Source organism: Mustela putorius, unplaced genomic scaffold (assembly GCF_011764305.1).
Source record: "Mustela putorius furo isolate JIRA1106 unplaced genomic scaffold, ASM1176430v1.1 tig00003846_pilon_pilon_pilon, whole genome shotgun sequence".
NCBI classification, from domain to species: domain Eukaryota; kingdom Metazoa; phylum Chordata; class Mammalia; order Carnivora; family Mustelidae; genus Mustela; species Mustela putorius.
The window spans coordinates 20,697,290-20,718,380 of NW_025421999.1; the positions used below are offsets into that span (position 1 = coordinate 20,697,290).

At 40.9% G+C, this 21,091-nt stretch overlaps 1 protein-coding gene and 1 long non-coding RNA gene across 2 annotated transcripts in view; one reads left to right on the forward strand and one right to left on the reverse strand.

Annotated features, from left to right (window-relative positions):
- Window positions 1–69: 69 nt before the first annotated feature.
- Window positions 70–9,416, reverse strand: LOC123387190. Its single transcript, XR_006601521.1, has 2 exons — window positions 9,134–9,416; window positions 70–440 (listed from the first exon to the last, which is right to left on the reverse strand). It is a non-coding gene; the product is annotated as an uncharacterized LOC123387190 (long non-coding RNA).
- Window positions 9,417–9,589: 173 nt separating this feature from the next.
- The window catches only part of TRAM1 (translocation associated membrane protein 1), a 37,119-nt gene continuing 25,617 nt past the window's right edge, over window positions 9,590–21,091 (forward strand). The window contains exons 1-4 of the mRNA XM_004762377.3: window positions 9,590–9,869; window positions 17,876–17,939; window positions 20,110–20,231; window positions 20,355–20,471. Coding sequence (XP_004762434.1) covers window positions 9,747–9,869; window positions 17,876–17,939; window positions 20,110–20,231; window positions 20,355–20,471 — 426 coding nt within the window. The 5' untranslated portion in view covers window positions 9,590–9,746. The remainder of the gene's footprint in view (window positions 9,870–17,875; window positions 17,940–20,109; window positions 20,232–20,354; window positions 20,472–21,091) is intronic.

Consider the following 21,091-nt stretch of genomic DNA (forward strand, 5'->3'; position numbering starts at 1 on the left):
CTCCCAAGACTATATAACATTGTTCTATATAACATTATATTATAACTATATAACATTGAATGAAAAGAATCATTCACCACCTCAAGGATCTAATCCATTTTAGTGGTGTTAACCATTGCCATAATGTTGAACAATTTCCAGATGTATGCTTGAGCTTGAGTCATTCACCAAAGCCCCAGGCCTAAATCCTTGGCTAACTGCATAAACTCTTCACCTGGCTGGCTCCCAAAGACCACGCATCAATGCGAAGAAACTCACTACCATCCACATTTTCACATTCCTGATTACCGTCCTCTCCCAACTCACCCTTTGGGTAAATAGCATCACCATCACCGTTCTTCCACACCCAGGCTGAATTAGTCCTTGGTCACTCATTTCTTTTAATCCCCACTCCACTTAGCAGAGCAGTATTTGTGTCCTAATTTGAGGATGTAGACAATCTGAAAATCAAAGAAAATGTCAATGGTTATGAGTAATGCTCAGGAGAAGCAATAAATAATAGGGATAAATGTGCCTCGTTTCACAGGGACAAAACTAAACATTCATCATAGACAGTCTCAGGGACAGAGCCCTTTCTCTTTTCCCCAGCCTAGTGCTCATGCCCCAAATCAAAATAAACTACTAACGGATTTCCCCATATGTGACCTACTCCTGTTTCCATTCATTGTAGGAGTAGCGGTACTGGTGATGGTTTAGTAGTAGTATTTTCCAGTCAATTCCTCCTCTGCAGAGAGTAACAGGGGAATAACAGTACCTAACTCAAGGAGTCATTATGATTGTTAAATATCCATAGTTTTTAGCAGAGTCCTTGGTATCCAATAAGTATTAGTTGCTATTACTTTTCCTGTTATTGTTAACAGAATATATTCACCTATTATTGATTATTTCACTTTGATTTATACCAATTAAGCTCCACAAAACACCTAATTTACTCTTTGGTAAAATCTTGCAGAAGATTGTGAGATTTTTATAAGATAAAGTGCACATTGTTCATCTTGGGAATTAAAATCTGATGGTTGTAAAATCTTAAGTTATTTTGCTGAGCCTCTGTTTCCTTACTTTAAATAGGAATAACATTAGGTTCCAGGTCGATATGAGGTTAAAACTACTGTATATCAGGGCGCCTGGGTGGCTCAGTGGGTTAAAGCCTCTGCCTTTGGCTCAGGTCATGATCCCAGGGTCCTGGGATCGAGCCCCGCATTGGGTTCTCTGTTCGGTGGGGAGCTTGCTTCCTCCTCTCTCTCTCTGCCTGCCTCTCTGCCTACTTGTGATCTTTGTCTGTCAAATAAATAAAATAAAATAAAATAATGTATATCAACAACACCTGGGAGGCTGTAACGGTCTGTATACATTTTAGTTGTTTTCATCTGTGCCTTAGGGCGTACAGGCTGACGAAAACAAGGAAACAGGGCCAAAGAATCCTTGGCCACCACCCCAGGACCTTGATTCTACTAGGCACTGAGCCATATACCGTTTTTGATGACTCCAAAATATCGACTCAGTTCAACTAGCCACAAATTCCCTGAGGCATCAGGCCTTCTAATGTTAGAAGCCATTTAGGAAAGCACTTTGCACAGACAGATGCTTTCCTTAGTTCCTTCTCCTCAGGTGAAAGGGATCTACTGGGCAGCCTCCCTGCCAGATGTAATGGCCCAATTATCTCATGAAGCGGTCCTCACATCCGCTGCTGTGTTCTGCATGTGTTACCCTCCCCAGGAACCACTTACTACCATCTTCCTGTCTGTTCTTGAGAACTAGGACCCTCTCGAAAGTACAACAAATTACAACTACAGGCCCCCTCTTCTATCTGTGTCTGCTGAGATTATTTCAGAAATCTTCTTGCTGTGCATCTCCATAGTCCTTGGCCATTGCCTCAAGTACAAGTCACTCCCTTCTATTACTTTCATTCACTCATGTTCATGCTGCTACTGGATTTTTCCACCCTGATCCAATCACTTCCTCCTGTTCCTTGACCTCCAGAATCATGTTCTCTGGAGCACCTGTGGTGGTTCATGTTCTTCTTTGCCCAACACCCCTTCCTCCACACCTTCCAGTAATAAGCGCACCCACCCTAGCCACAGGGTGACCAAAAATTGACCCAGAAATGATCATGCTACTAAGCCAGACTAGTCTGGGTATCTCCTTGGGATTATTTTGACAGAACTTCCAAGTGACCATGTTCTCTGCCATGTAAGTAAATTCCAATTATAACAGGGAAAGAACGAAGCAAGCTGAAAAAAAAGAGAAAAAAGGAGATGTGTTGAGAGTCCTGATGAAGTCAAATTCCTGGTTCTAGTTTCTAAGATCCACAATGCACTCCAATTCCCGAAGATTTTTTTCCAGTCTGTTAACTTTTAGCCCAATATATCTAATTTTCAGTCACTTGCAACTAAAAGAATTATAACTAATATAAACCATCTCATTATAAATAAACTCCCCTCATCTTCACCTGTTAGACCAAACATTCCCTTCACCAGTTGCTTTGACTGTATCATAGCCCTCTCCTCAAACCATCAATCTCCTTCAGCTCTCTTAGGACCTTCCTTTTCAACTACAGAGCCACCCTACTCCTAAAAAAAAAAAAAAAACCCGCTTCTTCAGCCATCTTTCCCTCTACACTTATTGCCTTTAGTCTCCCCATTCATTCATTCATTCATTCATTCAGAAAAGGAATCTGGCTCCCACTCTTCCTGGCACTGCTTCTCCTGATCTCATCACCCATGTGGGAGAACCTCCACTCTCAGATCCATGACTGCCTTGTCTCTACTGACCTTTACTCCTTCCTTTCCGTGTGAAAACTGGTGTCCCCTCCTATGTAAATGGAATTCTCTACCTATGTTCTGGTGGATCCCAAACCACAGAGACCTCAGTCCCTTCCCACGTCTTCCCATTGCCCCAGTGTCTTCAACCTCTCCCTCTCATCCCTCCTTCTTGTCATCTAAACATGCATACCTCCCACATCATTCAAAAGCAAACACAAACCCTACCTGGATCCTTTATTCCTTGCTCTCTCTTCCTCGTCAAAGCTAAACTTCTTGGAAGCATGTCCACTCTTGTTTCCCTATCTTCACTTTGCACCACTTTCTGAAACTGATCTCCCTTCTCCCAGAGAAGCTTTGACTCAGGCTCCTGATGTGTTAACTAAGGCAAAATTAAATAAAGTGAAATAAGTTATAGGTTAAAGGCGAGAAAGTCTACCTTGGGCCCCTTAAGCTTCTAGAGGCAGAAGATTACAGTCCTAACCCTAGCGGGACACAGGGTGCTTTAGATGGCTCACAGACTTTCATAACCATTACCAGCCAGCTCTCCCTCAACCCCCTCCAAGTGTGATGTGTCATCTCCTGCCAATCTTTCCTACTAATAACAACACAGCATTATGAATTGTGTTTATTATTTCCACAGCAGTAAAAATTATACTCAAGGAAAATATATAATTTCCAACTATTAATGGAGTGAATTTGCTTCTTCATAGAAATATAATTTCTTCCTTACATCTGAATGCAACTTTATATTTTAAATATTTACTGTAAATCATATAACAATGGCATGTAAACAGATCAATGACCTGCTTTAAAAAAACAAAAACAAAAACAAAAAAAAGTGCTGTGTTTCCATCAGGGCAGGACTATCCTCTGGAATGATTAAGGTTGATAGTCATTTCTCCCTACAAGTTCAACCTTTTCCTGCTAAGTGAAGCTTCTGGAGGAGCACTTACATGAAACAAGAAAGGGTTTGGCAAACAGATTACCAGCCCCATGACTTGGGGCAAATTATTTAACCTCTCTGAGCCTCAGTTTCCCTGTTAAAATTAAAATAATAACACCTATTTCATAGGGTTTTCATGAAGACTAAATGCTTTGACCCATGTGAAAGCAAAATACCTGTAACGTAGTAGGCATGCAACAAATAGTTCCTCATCCTTTATCCTTCTGGCATCTAGGAGAGGTGGAAATGCAACAGTCCCACTTCATCCTCGCTTCTATCGGTCCCAGAGTGGGACATACCTGAGCAACCAATCTGCTTGAAACAAGCCTTCAGAAACCCAAGGATCTTGGTAAGACAAAGTTCCCCACTACCATGACCCACTCTGAGAGGATTCAATGCTGGTCACCGCTCCTTACAAACTGCTTAAGAAGCCAATTCTACAAAGAAAGTTGGAATTAGAACAGATTCCCTGCTTTCCCCCAAATGACCATGAAAATAATTCCACCATATACTGAAACACTCTCCACCTTGGTACCCTCCAGAAGCAAACCTCCAGAGTCATCCATTGTCACCATCTTCTCTTTCCCCACATGATTCTGCTCATCCCTTTGCTGACTTAAACTAAAAGCCATGCCCCTCGCCCCTAAACCCTTCTACTTTATCCCCTGGGATCCCAGCTGTGTCAACTGCCAAATCCTCTGCACGTTCCACTGCTTTCTGTATATTTTCTTCACCCTCTTATGCAGAAACCCGGCTACAGCTCTGACTGAAAACTGAAACCTGCTTTCCTTAGTGCCTTGTCAAGAGGTGGCTGTTTCTTCCCTCCCGCTCCTCACATACCACCAGGGGTGGAGTGGGTGTTTTTCATGATCCTTATGGCTGATGACAGTTTTCCTCCCTCGCTCAAAAACCCCAGCTCTTCTGGAAGCCCATGCCCTCCAACTATACCACCCACTATCCCCCTGTGGTAATCATCTGCTAAACTCTCGGACTCCTCTTCATTTATGTCAGACGTTAGCACCTGGCTCATTCCCTGGCTCCCTTCCCATTCTACTCCTCCAGTCATTCTTGGTGACTGAACATCCATGTAAATCGTGTGTCAAGCATCCTAGCCTCCTGGTGCCTTGACTCCCCACTTCCAATGCATTCCTTCTCCATCTACCTCAGTACTCCGTCCCTCCATCATGCCTTTGCCATCTCCTGGCCAATGACTGCACAACATCTGAACTCACTCCCAGCATCCAACTCCCTCACTACGTCCTTCTTAACCAACTAGTTCCACTCCAGCCATCTTCAACCCCATGGGCGCCCCCCACTCAGAGGCCCTAGCACTGTTTCTCTGCATCTGTCAGAGAACTGGCAAGGAATAGAGGCATGTTCAGATGGATTTATTTGGGGAGGGTTTGACAAAGTGCCACTTCACGGAGGAGTGGGCAGGTAGAGGGAATGAACAAGAGATAGGGAAGCTTCTGATGACTGGGGGTGTGGAAAGCCATTACCACCAACAGCCTGAAGAGGCCAGGGAGAGAATGAGCTCACTGAGCCCAGGAAGAGCCAAACAGTGAGAGAAAGGTTACATGACAAGGGCTGACCACAGAAAAACACAGGCACTCCAGAAACAGTAAAGCAACGAGGAATCAGGGACAATAAATCCCCAAAACTCTCCTCTGACTTTTTGACCAGTGCCTTCCCTTGGCCAAAGTTTACTAGAAGTCAGAGGGCAAGAAAGCCTCAGGGATGCAGTCTGCAAAAGTTTGCCTTTCACAGCAGGAAAGGGTGGACTGCGGGCTGGAAAGTGATAGAGGATGGGACACAACCACCCCTCACAGTGTTCACTTCATTAGCTCTGCCCTTATCTGCAAATATCCTCAACATCCTCGTCCCTCTGCCACACGGGCCTTGCAAAACCCAGCTTTCTGCCTTCTCCACACCTGGATCCAAGTAGGGGGTGTGGCTGCAGACAAGTCTCACTTTGAATTTATGTCCACAAGTCTCAAGGAGCCTCTGCTGTCTGATTATGTTCCCCCAATCCATTCACCCTCCCATAGTTTAACACCATTCTCTCTTCAAACCTCATCCCCACTCCTGATGACTTCATTTCATATTTTACTGAGAAAACAGAAGCGATCAGAAGTTGCAAAAATACAACTAAATTATCATAGACTCAAATGCAAAAACTAAAACTGTAAGGTTCTTAGAAAAAACATGCAAACCTCTGTCATCTTGCATTAAATAACTTCTTTTTAAGATTTTATTTATTTATTGGAGAAAGAGAGTGGAGTAAGAGGGAGACCACAAGCAGGAGTGGGGCAGCAAAGGCAGAGGAAGAAGCAGGCTCCCCACTGAGCAGATAGCCCATGCCATCCCTGGACTCCGAGATCTCGACCCAAGCAGGAGGCAGACATTTAACTGCTTAACCGACTGAGCCACCCAGGGCGCATAAGCAATGATATCTTAGTACACAAAGAGCAAATGATAAAATAGAACACAGTTCAATTGGGCTTCACCAAAATTAAAAACTTTGGTGCTTCAAAGAACACCATCAAGAAAACAGAAAGACAAACACACTAGGAGAAAATGTTTTCAAATCAGGTTATCTAAAAGGGACTCGTATCTAGAATATATCTTAAAAACTCATAACTGAATGAATTAAAAAATAATAATAACCCAGAATATAGCAAAGGATTTAAAGAGACATTTCTCCAAAGATATACAAATGGCTAGCAAGCGCATGAAATGGCTAAGAATCAACAGCATTAGTAGGGAAATGCACGTCTAAGACATCATAAAAAGCAACCTTAAACCACTGGGATGGATAAAATTACTCAATAGAAAAATAACAAATAGTGGCAAGGATGAGTAGAGACTAGAACGCCCAGACATTGCTAGTGGGATGGTAAAATGGTGCAGCGCCTTTGGAAATCAGTCTGACAGTTTCTCAAAAAGTAAAACATAAAATTGCCATGTGACCAGCAACTCTAGGTGGACATCCAAAACAAAAGTCCCTATAAAACCTACACGCTAATGCTCACAGCAGCATTACTCACAATCACCAAAAGGGAGAAACAAACCGAATGTCTGTGAACTGATAAATGGATAAATAATATGTGATATATCCATACACTATTGTTTTGCCCATAAAAAGAAACGAAATACTGATACATGCTACACCGTGGCTGATCCTCAAAACCCTCATTTATCTTAAGTAAAAGAAGCCAGTCAGAAAAGACCACAGTTCTATGTATGTGGAATGTCAGAATAGGCAAATCTAGAGAGGCACTAAGATGAGCGGTTGCCAAGGACTGCCAAGTCCGTGAGGGAAAATGGAAAGTGAGTGGTAACATGTACAAGATTTTTTTGGAGGGTGATAAAAAAGCTCTAAAGTTAGAATATGGGGATGGCTGCACAACTTTGTTAATGTTCTAAAAACCACCAAATTGTACACTTGAAATAGGTGAACTATGTGATAAAAATTATAAACTTAAAATTTTTTAAGTTAAAAAAATTTTAACTTAAAATTTTAAAATGTGTATTCAAAAAATACAGTTGAGGGGCTCCTGGGTGGATCGTCCTTAAGCCTCTGCCTTCAGCTCAGGTCATGATCCCAGGATCCTGGGATTGAGTCCCGCATCAGGCTCCCTGCTTGGTGGGAAGCCTGCTTCTCCCTCTCCCACTCTGCCTGCTTGTGTTCCCTCCGTTGCCGTGTCTCTCTCTGTCAAATAAACAAATAAAATCTTTACCAAAAAAAAAAAAAAAATATATATATATATATATATATATATACACAGTTGAATCCTAAGAGACAAATGCCTAGATCAGTCATAGAAGTAAGCAAAGGTTTCAAAGAGATCACACATGAATGAGATTTGACAGCTCAGTGGGAGCAGGCTGGGTCTATGAAGAGGATAGGAGAAAACATTCCAGACAGAAGCAGCAGCAGACACAAAGCTGGGGGGAGCAAGGGAAGAGAGCGTGATCTAGAGGTGTGGGGTCAGAAATGCTCACACTGAGATTGGGTTTGAGCCTGTCTGTGTAGGCAAGGGTCCAATCATGAAGGGCTGTTCAGTACTCCTAGCTATCCATGAAGGAAAAGGAAAACCATCAAAAATTTTTGTACCTGTTGGATGCATCATTCTAACATAAAAACTGAAAGGTGATTTGGAGGTAAGTGAAACTAGTAATCACTTGACCAGAATAGAGAACAGTAACAACAGCTAAAATGTAGAGAGCCCTAACTCTCTACTAAGTACTTTCCAGGAATCATTTTATGTAAATGCATCACATGTTAACTACAAGTGCCTTCTCTTTATAAATGATAGCTGTAATGCTTGGTCCCTTGCCTCCTTAAGGTCTTCAGGCAACTGTAACCTCCCCATGCTTTCCCTATTCCCTTTATTTTTCTCCAAGACCCTCATCTCAACTTAACCTGTTTCACTTTTTAAATCTTGTTTAAAGATCCTCTCCCCTCTCTAGAATGAAAGCTCCTAAGAACAGATTCATTTGTATTTTCCATTCAGTTCTGTATCCCCAGTTTCCTAGCGTATGGGTAGATACTCAATATTTTTTGAATAAATGAATACATAAATAAATGAGGAAATCAAGTCTCTCAGATTAAGTAGCTTGTCTACCGCCATTCAGGTAATAAGTGGCAGAATTCTGACTCAAAAACCCATCATCTTAAACCACTCAGCAATTCAACAAAGTTGTCGAGAATTTTGTAGCTGAAAGATAAGTCTCCTCCTGAGGCTGTGGCAGTGGTAAGGGGGAAAAAGAATAGAATTACCTGAGTGTGATAATAGTTTGGATATGGAAGGATGCTGAAAGGTATCAATCCAGGATGACTGTGGTTTCTGGATTTGGCAAACAGGTAAAGAGTGGTGCGATTTAAGAGAAAGAACACAAAGGAGTCTTGGTTTGGGTAGAAAGATGAAAGAGGAAGATCTGTCTTTTCCACAAACCTTTTGTACCATCTCTCTAGATTACTAAGAAATGTTAATAAGTATCGGGCAAGTAAACCCAAACAAATTCTGATTGTCTTCAGTGAGAGGCAGGGAGGGATGGGGATGTAGGTGGGACTGAACAGGAACTGTTAATTTAAAAAAAAAAAGAAAAAGAAAAAAACAAAAACTAGTTCAAGCTTTCAACAAGTGTTTTTTTTAAGTCCCCAACAGTGTTTAAAATAACTCTGGGGGCACCTGGGTGGCTTAGTGGGTTAGGCCAATGCCTTTGGCTCAGGTCATGATCCCACGGTCCTGGAATCGAACCTGGCATCGGGCTCTCTGCTCAGCGAGTAGCCTGCTTCCTCCTCTCTCTCTCTGCCTCTCTGCCTACTTGCGATCTGTCAAATAAATAAAATCTTAAAATAAAATAAAATAAAATAACTCTGAAGTTAATATTTAAAACACTAAAACTGAAGAAGTCACCTTACCCTTGTGTAGTGAGACTGTAGTCCCATGTTTTGATTACCGTGGTGGTGGCTGTGGCTTACAAGAAGTGACAATCTATATGAAAGCAAGCACTGACACCCAAGCCCAGAGAGCCCAGGAGGGCGGGAAGGCAATGCTTTCGGCCATGCACGCCACAGCACGTGGCCATTCTCGACCCGCCGCGGACTCAGCCTGTTAACTCAGCGCAGAAAGCTCGCGCCTCAAACGACTGCCAACCTCCATCCTGGAGCCGAGCAGTGGGCGTGCCGCTCTGATTCCTTACCCAGGAGAGGCCGTGGGCCGACGGCCTCCGGTCCCCAGGCGGCGCTGTGGGCTCGCAGGGGCGACCCCGGCACGAGCGAGCGCCGTCTCCCGGGTGCGCATGCTCACCCCCGCTGTGGGCTTGCTTGCTTTTTTTTTTTTTTTTTTTTTTTTTTCCGGGCGGCCCCGGCGGCTGCGTACTGGCTGTGGGATGGGAAGTGAAGCCCCAGCGAGCGGCAGCGGCAGGGCTGTGAGGAGCAGCCAGGGGGAGGCGGCGGCGGCAGCTAGTCGGTGAGCAGCTGGAAAGAGCGGAGCCGGGGAGGAGCACCTGCAGGCACGGGCGGTGGCTTCACCATGGCGATTCGCAAGAAAAGCACTAAGAGCCCCCCGGTCCTGAGCCACGAATTCATCCTGCAGAATCACGCGGACATCGTCTCCTGTGTGGCGATGGTCTTCCTTCTGGGGCTCATGTTCGAGGTGAGTCCGTCCCGCGCCCCAACCGCCCCGTCGCTCCCTCCTCGGGCTGCCAGCCTTGGCCCCTCGGCCCAGGACCGCGGGGGACCGGACGGGGAGGGGGAGGTACCGGCCCCCCGGACCCCGAGGTGGAGGCCTGCCCTGCACTGCCCTGCCGTGCCCCGCGCCGGCTTCGGGCTGCCGAGCCCCGGCAGGCCTGGCCGGCGCCCGCAGGACCGGGGGGCCGCCGCGTCGCCCCCTTAGCCGCCGCGCACATCCCGCCCCCGCCCCCGTCCCCTCCCGTCGGCCGCGCCGCGCAGTTCCTGGTTCCCGCGAAGGGTTACGTGGCAGCCGGCGAGGGGCCGGCGGGCGGCGGGGGCGGCCCCTGCGCTGCCGAGCTGGCTCCGGGCGGGCGGGTGGTCGGCCCTGGGGGCCGAGTGCGTCCGGCGGGCGAGGGCCGGAGAGGAGTGGAGGCCAGGCCTGGCGGTGGGCCGCGGGGGCGGGGGGCGCCTGTGGGACCGAGTCAGGGATGAACGCGAAACCGACGGAACCGGGCGTCCGCTCCCTCTTTGAAGGGCGGTGGCCCGGGGCAGCGAGTGATCGCCACGAGTTCGGCACACTGAGGCACACCCGATTGTTTTCATTCTTCTCTCCCGAACTGGTATTATTGCCACTTGCCGAACTTTTTGCCGTGCTTTTGCTTTTCCCTTGAACAAGGTCTGATCCGTATATCTCGCTTCTGAACAGCAGTGCCAAGAAGCCGAGTGATTCCCTTTTTGTTTCGTGAAGTAGGAGAGGATGGAAATGTCAGGAGTGTGTAAATTCTCTTCCCACATATCTAGTATTTTGATGACTTATTTAACAGCTGTTGAATGTGGGTAATAAACTTTGCAAGGTGAACGTGTATATAACATCCTACGGTTTTCTTTCCCTCACTCAGTACACACGCCCATTCCTTATCTTCTTGAACTTCTAAATTTCTCTGTATAGATGCTCTGCCCCATTAAATACACTAGTTATTTTACTTGTGAATTGTTTGTCTCTCTCCTCCTGGAATATAACCTCAGTGAGGGCAGAAACTGAGGTTTTATTACGCTGTTCCCAGTGCCCAGAATAGCACCTGGGACATAGTAGGTGCTTAAAAAGTGTTTGATGGATGAATTAAAAATTCGTGAGAAAAACTAGTAGAATGAGACTGCCAGTGACAGCTGAATACGGTTTTTTATGACTAAGATGAATAAAATTTTTAAGTGGCGTCCACGTGGGTTTTATAAATGTTATTAGATAACTTAAAATTTTAGTTTACTTGTGCTTCTTTTCTGACAGGCTTTTCTGGATCTACACAGATGTTTTTATTCCTGACAGTGCCATTTATTCTGCTGAGCCCCCTGCTAAGGGGGCAGTGGGTATGATGGAACTGAAGGTAGAAGAAGGAAACTAACATATGTCCCACCCTTTTAGGCTGGCCCTGTGCTACTTACCTATCAGGTGACCCAAGTCTAAGCCTCAGTTTTTCAACCTAAGGAAATAACAGCACCTGTGGTATTCTCACAGCCATTGTTAGGTTATAAGGATCAGATAATATGGTGTGACTGCGGCTCATGGTTGTTTAAAGTACTATATGAGCGTATCATATTAAAAGTGCAATTCTAAACATTTGTACTCACTTTCTGAATTTTGTTTCTATATACTTTCTATTTTGATATTAGAAGTAATACCTTTGTAAGTACAGTATATTCAACAATTTTATAAAACTTGTCATAACCCATCTCCATATGGTAAGAATTCTGACTCTAAAAATCTAATCTAAGAATAATATTACCTGCAGGGTATATTTACAGTGCTTTGAGTGAAATGGAATATTAATCAGAAATCCCAACACTTAGAAATGGTATAACTTTGCTTTTTTGTAAAAGATTTCACAGTCTCTTACTACATTTCTAGGGAAGTTCACCACCTATACTTTGCCTCACATATCAGTGATTTTTTTTTTTTTTAAGATTTTATTTCTTTAAGTTGGGGAGGGGTGGCCGCAGGGAGGAGCAGAGGGAGAAGGCAAGCTGACTTTCTGCTGAACATGGAGCCTTCCATGGGGCTCAGTCTCACAACCCTGAGATCTTGACATGAGCCAAAATCAAAGGACTAAATGACGGAGCCACCCAGCCGCCCCATGTCAGTGATTTTTTTATAATAGAGAGTGGATTTTTATTTCTGTGTAAATCTACAAAATTTATAAGTCTAAATAGACACAACAAAGATCTAAATAGAAGCTTTTAGTTCAAAAGAGAATGTAAGATATGGAAGAGGGAAGTTTGTGCAAGTTGTATTTGTTTCTTACCACATGTTAAAGTTTTAGGATTTGAGTGCATGTTATATACATATCAGGAAAAATTGACAAAGTTAGGGGCGCCTGGGTGGCTCAGTGGGTTAAGCCGCTGCCTTCGGCTCAGGTCATGATCTCAGGGTCCTGGGGTCGAGTCCCACATCTGGCTCTCTGCTCAGCAGGGAGCCTGCTTCCCTTCCTCTCTGTCTGCCTCTTGCCTGCTTGTGATCTCTCTCTGTCAAAGAAATAAATAAAATCTTTAAAAAAAAAAAAATTGACAAAGTTAGTTTGGCTGTTTGAGTTTTAAAATAATTGCTGCTGAATCTCAAAATTAGCAGAATTATAGAATTACAGTATTTGTGTTTGAATAATAGAGAAGTTGATGTTTTTGCAGTAGAACTTCTTAGGCTTTTGTATAAATATATTGAGGAAATGTCGGAGGATTTATGGAGAAATTGATGGAGTGGTAACAGATACTGTATTACTAACTAAAATGAAAAATCAATATAAATATACTGTAGAAGCATAGACGTTGTAGCTAAAGGGGCCGGGTTCAAATTAGGGGTAATAGTTAGGGCTCCGCAGCTTGCTCCCTGGGTGACCTAGGGCAGATCATTTAACTTCTCAGAACTTGTTTCCTTTCTGTAAAACAGGGCTCATTGGGTTACTAGGAGAATTAAATTAACTAATGTTTATCATGGCTTTAGTTCAGTGCTTGGTTTATAGGAGCCATGCCATAAATAGTAGCTATTATTATTCATTAGATATTTATCAAAGTTGAAAATAGAAGACAGCATTTTTCGGTGAAAAAAGTGTCCTGTGGTTAGCTTCTAAAGAGATTCTATGGAAAAAGGTTGATTTTTTAAAAAAAAAAAAAAAAAAAAAAAGGTCTGTTTTGGAAAAATCTAAGTTTGATTTCCAAGAAACTTCATGTTATCAAAAATTGATTGTAAATTTTGAAATCATGGTTTTAATTACAGTCAGTATCTGTCCACATAATACAAATCATGGTCTTTGGTTAATGGCTTCATATTTGAGTTGGGAAAATTTGAACAGTTGAAAAATAGAAGGGTGCTTGGGAATCCAGGCGAGGATAAGAGGAGTGAGAAGTTAGGGGTTTCCAAGAGGAATATTTTCTTCTGGAAGGGAGCTTCTTTGCAGGAGTCTAGGTGGTTTGTGCTGTGCTGATTTGGGGGAACAAATCTTGGAACCATTTTGGAGGGTTTGGGTTTTTTTTTTTTTTTTATTTTTAAGAATGACTCGTCTTAATGCTCATATTTTCTTTCCATCTCATTTTTTAAGAACATAATTTTATTTAAACTTAAAGTGATGGAGAAGTAGAATGTGATATTCAGAAATTGTCTTTATCTTTTAGGTATATAGTCAATGTAGTAAATCACACCTGCCTCTAATAAGTACAATATAATTTGAACAAGAAAAAAATAGTAACCTCAAACTGGTGACCTCTTAATTAAGGAAACATTAGGATATTCATGATATTACATACAACATAGAATTAGATAATTCCTTAGAGTTTGTGGAGCCTGTTTAAGATGTATCTGAATAAGTTTCTTTCTTTTCTTATAAGTGGAAAGCAGTGTTAATCAATATCCAAAACTGTCATAAACTCAGTTATTTTTACTTTTGAGTGTATTATATATTTCTGCAGCTTATTTTATTCCAAACTAATTTGTCTTCCTATTAATTGATTGTAATATTAGTTTAAAGTAATGCTGGCTGTAGTGCGAGGTTTAGGGAGGCCTGGAAATGGCTAGTAGCATGATTTTTCTATAAACTTTTGGGGTGTGTAGGTGGTATTTTTCCTCTTGCTGTACTTAATGCCACATGCTAAAGTAGCTGGAGGCCAGATTTTAATTTTATTTGGAAACCTACCATAAAACTATAATCTAATTTTTGTTGCTTTTGGCATTTGATATTAAATGTATCTTTGAAGAATTTCACTTGTCATTTGTAAAGAGCTCCTGAGAAATTTTCTTAGCTACAGTAATGGTGACCTCATATTCTAAACTAGAAACAGGTATATAGAGAAACTATGTATGTGTTGATACATGTGGAGTCTGAATAAAGATATCAAAAAATGAAGTTTGGTCATCAGTCAGCTTTATTAAAAATAATCACATGAAAGCCGTGTTGCCCTGGAAACTCATGCCATTATTCTGCTCTGATGCATTCATGTGAATGACCCAAATGGTAGTACCAGAACCCTTGCTGGCCTTTTCTATGCAGGTGACCTTTCTGTATCTGCGACGGTTAAGCAACTCACTTTAGTGGCCATACAATGGACTTTATCACGTAGGCTTGCGTTGTTTCCAGATTCTGAATTGCAGTATAGCAGAGCTCAGCCACAACCTACATGTCGCTTCACCTCCTTCATTCTGCTGCTCATGTGCTGACTGTCCACTTAGTCTAAGCTTTTATGGTGCTTTGGCTCCCTCATTGCTTTGCTCTCTCCCTACAGACTTTAACTACTTGTCCACACTCCCCAGGCCTCAGCTCCCTCTCCCTCTTGGTCTTTTCTCCATATTAGCCCTGTAAATATCCAACTGTGGATTCAGCCCACCCTCTGCCTTTTCTGTGCTTCTGCATTTGTGGATTGCTAAAGGTTGCCAGAGAAAGTCATACACTTGTACTGATAGATTATATTACAGATCAAAAGTTTCTAATCTCAGACATCAGTAACACCCAGTGATCTTTTTTACTTTTCCCTGGCCAGCTCCTTTCCTATAGGAATGAAATAAATACTCATCTTTCAAGTCCCTAATTATGCTTAGCAGATGGCTTTGCTTTTTTTTCTCTGCCACGAGAAAAATAAGAATTTACTAGATGTGCGTTTCTTCATTTTTCCTGCCTTTTGAATCTGTCTTATCCATTACTGCCTTCTTCCCCATTTAAGAAGAAAACTTCGAGGTTAACTTCTAGCTCTATCCTTACATTTTATTTCCTACCAGATCTTTCTATCCATTACCCCCTTAAATGTTTAATTTCTTCCTTTTCCCCGGCATCTTCCTGATTGCCCCCACATACACTCAGTCTCATAAAAACAACATAAATCTTGATCTGGCATCCATCACTGGATACCACTTTGTTTCTCTTGTGTTCTTCAGTCAGTGGTGTAGTTTTTACTCTCACTGCTTCATAGGAATCACTCAAGCCATGACTGCTGATGGCTTCTTAAAATGTCCAGTCCATTGTACTCTTTTCCTGCCAAGTGTCTTTTGAAATTTCGACTTTATTAACCACACCTTTTTGAAATGTTTCCGTCTTGGCCTTGGGGGCATCAAGCTGTCTTCATTCTCTTTCTGCCTGTCTGATCATTTCTTCTTATTTTGCCACAAGCTTTTTCTCTGCCCACGCCACAGTTGTGATGTTGTCCTACTTCTCTGCAAACACAATGCTGTCTCCATAGATGATTTATGTACCCCACTATATGTGTATATGTATATGTATATGTACTACCTACTATAAGTAGAGACTCCCAAGTCTTTAAGCAAGAATCTCCCTGCAGAGTGCCAGGCTTAGGCTTATCTGCCTCTTTCCACCCAAATATCTCACAGAAATCTAAGTCCATCTAAAACTCAGTTTTTTCTCTTTTCCCCAAAAGCTGCTGCTCCTCCTGTATTCCACATTTTTATTAATAGTATTACTTTTCACCCCATTGTTCAAGATATTACGTATTCTCACATAATCTGTGATTCTTCCCTCTCACTCCCACACCTTACTCTGCCTCAAAAGTATTGTCTCTGTCCCACTACCACTGCCTTAGATCAGGCCTTATTATGTTTCATGTGGCACTTACAGAAGTCTTATATTTGACTTGTGTACTTACTCCAGTTTATGTCTTATGTAGTATTTAATTAACAGAATTGATCAGTCACTTAACATGGGCCAGGCCCCATGCTGTGCTCTAAACATACAGTGAAGAAACAGGCATGGTCCTAGCTCTTACGGAGCTTACTTTCTAATGAGTGTGACAGAAATATTATCACACCGAGAGTATGTGTTTTCTAAAAAAGGAACACAATTGTTAATCTCACAAAGGCTTTCTTGAAAAGGTGTGATCGAACTGAGATCTGAAGGGGGAAGGTTTTCAACAGGGTTTCAGATAGAATCGCATGTGCATAGACCCTGTGATGGGAGGAATCCAGGAGGCAGTGATCTGAGTCAAGAGTGGAGAGGCAGAGGGGAAGGGTGGTGGATTACGGTATGGGCCACATTAAAAATGTTGTTCCTCGGGTGCCTGGGTAGCTCAGTCAGTTGAGCGTCTGACTCTTGATTTTGGCTCAGGTCATGATCTCGGGGTTGCGGGATCGAGCCCTACATTGGGTCCTGCACTCAGCCAGGAGTCTGCTTGGGATTCTTTCTATCTCTCTCTGCCCCCTATACTCGTGCTCTCTGAGTAAGTGAACAAATAAATAAGTAAGTAAATAAATAAATGAATAAATAAAATCTTTAAAAAAAAAAAAAAAAAGATTGTATTTTTTATCCTAGGAAGAATGGGAATCCAGAGAAGAATTTTTAGGGTGGAGGTGGGGGATGGATGGGCATGTGGAAAGGTGTTAACATGGTCAGAAGCTGATTCTGGTTGCAGTGTGGAGAATGAATTTGAGGGGGCTTGAAAGACCACCTCGTAGGTGTATCCATGATCTTTCCAAAAAGCACAAATGAACTTCCCCCACCTCCTAATTGTCTAGTTTGTGTCAAAATAAATCTAAAGTATTTAGTCCAACAAACAAGGCCCTTTCTAGCACTTGAGAAGTTTTCTAGGTTTTTCTACTGCTTACTAATGTGAATCCATGCGGGGCCTCTGTTTGCTGCTATTTAACCTTTGTGCTTTTTGTTCTTCTACCCAAGCTGCCCTCACCATCCCTTCTTAGAGCTTAGGGAACTTCTGTTTTCCAAAAAGAAGCAGTTCCACACCGTATCCTCCAAGAAGCTTTTCCAGAACATGCCTCATTCCCCACCCCAGGAAAAAAACAAAAACAAAAAAATAATCATTGTTTATCGTGAATACCTGTTGGCTTACAATATTATAGAATATCTGATTCAATAATATTATAGCAATATGTTTACCCATCTTCCTGATCCAACTGAGCTACAGGTGGTCAGGGATTGTATCGTTCATCTTTGTTATTCATTCTTGTCTAGCACATTACCTGGTGCCCATAAATACTGAGTAAGCATTCCATTTTTCTGTTCTGACCACTTTACTTTTACCAATAATCAGGTCAGTTAAATATTTATTGACCACTTAACTATCCCAGGTGTGTGAGAGATAAATGCACACACACCACAGACCCCCACCTTTGAACTATTTTTGTGGTGGTAACCGTGCTTCCTTTTCTTTGTTAATTTGCATTTCAATTTTTTTTTATAGGAACTTTGTTCATTGTATAGGTCTAGAGTAGAGACTCTTTGTCAAATTTCTATTTACTGAAACTAAAGAGTGTCTCTTTTGAATTCTTAAAGTTAGGAATAACACAAACTCACCTAAACTGCAGTACTCCCAGGCTCAACCCCTAGGTGATCAGGAAATCAGTTATGCCTGTCACAGTGCCTCGAGAACTAGGGTGCCCTTGATTCTTATATTTGGGGACAGCACTTAAAATGTTTTTCTCCCTCGATCTGCTATTTGGGATAAGGTCACAAACTGACTTGATCTTTTTTTTTTTTCCTTCTTTCTTTCTAGATAACAGCAAAAGCCTCTATCATTTTTGTTACTCTTCAGTACAATGTTACCCTCCCTGCAACAGGTAGGTAGTTTTCTTTCAGGATTTTCTATTTAAGTAGAAGTAAGTTTACGTGAGCAAATTTGGAGATTATCATGAATGCTAAATTCGTTGATTTTAATAGATTCCATTCATGATTAGATTGAACATTATTTTAATTTTGTAATGCAAGAAATGATGTATTTTGTTGACTTCACCCTATAGATTATATGAAAATCAGATTTTATGTGTCTGACCTTTATTGTATATTTTATAAATGAACTTGACTTTCCATGGGAGAACATTTTTTTTTGCCTTCTCTTCCCTCTGATCTTTTTCATAAGAAAATTCTAAGAATAGATACTATATATTTGTTTAAAGTGTTATCGTTCAATTAAGGTTTCTAAAGATACAATGTTTAAGTTCAGTTTTTCTGACCTGTGAGTTATGTTTTAGACCTAAAGTAAAAGTCCTTTTAAACCTGTTTTATTTTTGTGTTTTGTTGTGCTCTACCTCTAAATGTCAGTAAGCTCTAGGAATTATAAACTACAATATCAGGCTCTATTTATAAAAGTTTCATTTCTTTTTTTTTTTTTTTTTTTAATTTTAAGTAGGCTTAAAATTTTAAAACACCCAACATGGGGCTTCACACCCAATGTGGAGCTGGAACTCATGACCCTGAGATCAAGAGTCGCATGTTGCACCAACTGAGCCAGCCAGGCAGCCCTAAAAGTTTTATTTCTAAATTATGCAATGTGAAAGTTGTTATTCAGAGTTGATTGTAGTTGAATACAGTGATACAGTTAAGCAGCATGGATGAGGGCATTTGGTTAATTAAATATTAACATATTCAAGACAAGTATTGGCTCTGTATTTAGAATATAGGACCAGTTATATAACATTGAATTAATTGGGTTTAATTCAGTTACATAGTTGTATACATGCAGTTGGCCCTTAAATAATGCAGAGGGTTAGGGGCTTTGACGCCTGTGCAGTCAAAAATCCACATACAATTTTTTGAGTCCCCAGAACCTTAACTACTAATAGCCTACTGTTGACTAGAAACCTTACCAATAACATAAACTGTTGATTAGCACATATTTTATGTTAAATATATGATATACCTCATTATTATAATTAAAGAGAAAAAAATGTTATTTTTTTAAAAATAAATTTTATTAAAAATCATAAGGACAAGAATATACATTGGCAGTACTATATTTCTTGCAAAAAAATCTGCAGGTAAATGGACCCACGCAGTTCAAACCTGTGCTGTTCAAGGGTCAGTCACATTTGATTTAGTGATTTAGATATCAGATCACTCAAAATCACAAAGTTGTTTTGAAATTTGAATATGTCAGAGAGAAGAATAATGCTCTTTTTCTCAAATAATTTCCATAAATATAAATGTAAAGCTTGAGAACAATTTATAGCAACTCATAAGTATTTAATTAAGATTTGTTTTGAAAAATAGAACAATTTCGAGCATTAAAGACAATTTTTTTTTTTTAAAGATTTTATTTATTTTATTTGACAGAGAGATCACAAGTAGGCAGAGAGGCAGGCAGAGACAGAGGGGGAAGCAGGCTCCCTGCTGAGCAGAGAGCCGATGTGGGACTCGATCCCAGGACACTGAGATCATGACCTGAGCCGAAGGCAGTGGCTTAATCCACTGAGCCACCCAGGCGCCCCCATTAAAGACAATTTTAAGTGACAGTTGCCTCTATGTATAGTGCTTATAGGTCAAAACTCATTTAGACAAAGGTTAAATCAGTTTTTCCTATCAGAATCATAATGAAGTGTCTAGTTTGAAAAGAGGTAGAAAATTTCAAAAGTTCTTTGAAAAGACAGACAGATAGGCTAAATATAACTTTGATGTAACCTAATCGCTACCTGGGATAATGGTAATTTTATAGTCTTCCCAAGGATCTGAGTATGGCCTCCCTTTCCCTGTTTTTTGGTCTTTGATGGCTGTAACTAACATGTGTCAAGTCTTTTATAATTCTTGAGGCCTTGGATTTCTGGGTAGTCTTCAATTTTCATTGCTTCTAAGACTCAAGATATCCAAAAACAAATCACCTATAATGTTTCTATAGAACTTATTTATTAGTTAGTGTTCTTTTGTTTGTTTCCATAACTATGTTGTACTTAGTACTGTTCTTATAATCTTATGTATATTTTTGTATATGTGTGTTCTGTCCTTTTTGGCCTTCAGAAGAACAAGCTACTGAATCAACATCCCTTTATTACTATGGTATCAAAGACTTGGCTACAGTTTTCTTCTACATGCTAGTGGCGATAATTATTCATGCCATAATTCAAGAGTATGTGTTGGATGTAAGTATACAATCTTAGAAATCTATACTTGATAAAATACTAGCTCTCCGTACTTATAATAGTCACATATTAAATATGCCTTATAATATATTCTTAATTACTAATGGTTATTTTTATTTTTAGAAAATTAACAGGCGAATGCACTTCTCCAAAACGAAACACAGCAAGTTTAATGAATCTGGTCAGCTTAGTGCATTCTACCTTTTTTCTTGTATTTGGGGCACATTCATTCTTATATCTGTAAGTATATACTATGCTTAAATTTGCATTCCTTGAAGTATTTGTGTTATATACCCAGAACAGAAAATGATGTCCTGTTTTTAATGCTCATAAGCAAATCCTGAACCTTAGAAAATCCCTCCTCTATTCTGTTCTTATCTGAGATTAGGAATTCTCCTATTGAACTAGTATAAATCAAGTTTCAGCAGTAAGCCTCTCTTTTCATTAGTTTTCATACAGCAGAAATTTTAAACTGTGTTTAATGTTTCAGAAAGTCTCACTCATTTTTAGTCAGCCTGAATGTTTTTATATCCTGTAGTCATTTGCAGATATATCTATATTAGCAAAAAGGGTAAGTTAGTGATAACTTTTCCTGGGTTATGTGAATTGTAATGTTTCTAATCATTTCTTTTATAAACAGTCCAAGTAGTGTCCAAGCAACTTAAAATACTGTGTGACTTTTCAGTTAAAGCTATCAAATCCTTCAACTGTATCATTCCTTCAACTGTATCATTCTAACTAGTGAGGGGGGAAGGTAGTGTTTACAATAGTATTAACAGTCTCTGAAATTTATATGCACTCTAGAGTTTACATATTTTTTAGTTTGTTAGGACTCATAATTTTTTTTAATCGCCATGTTA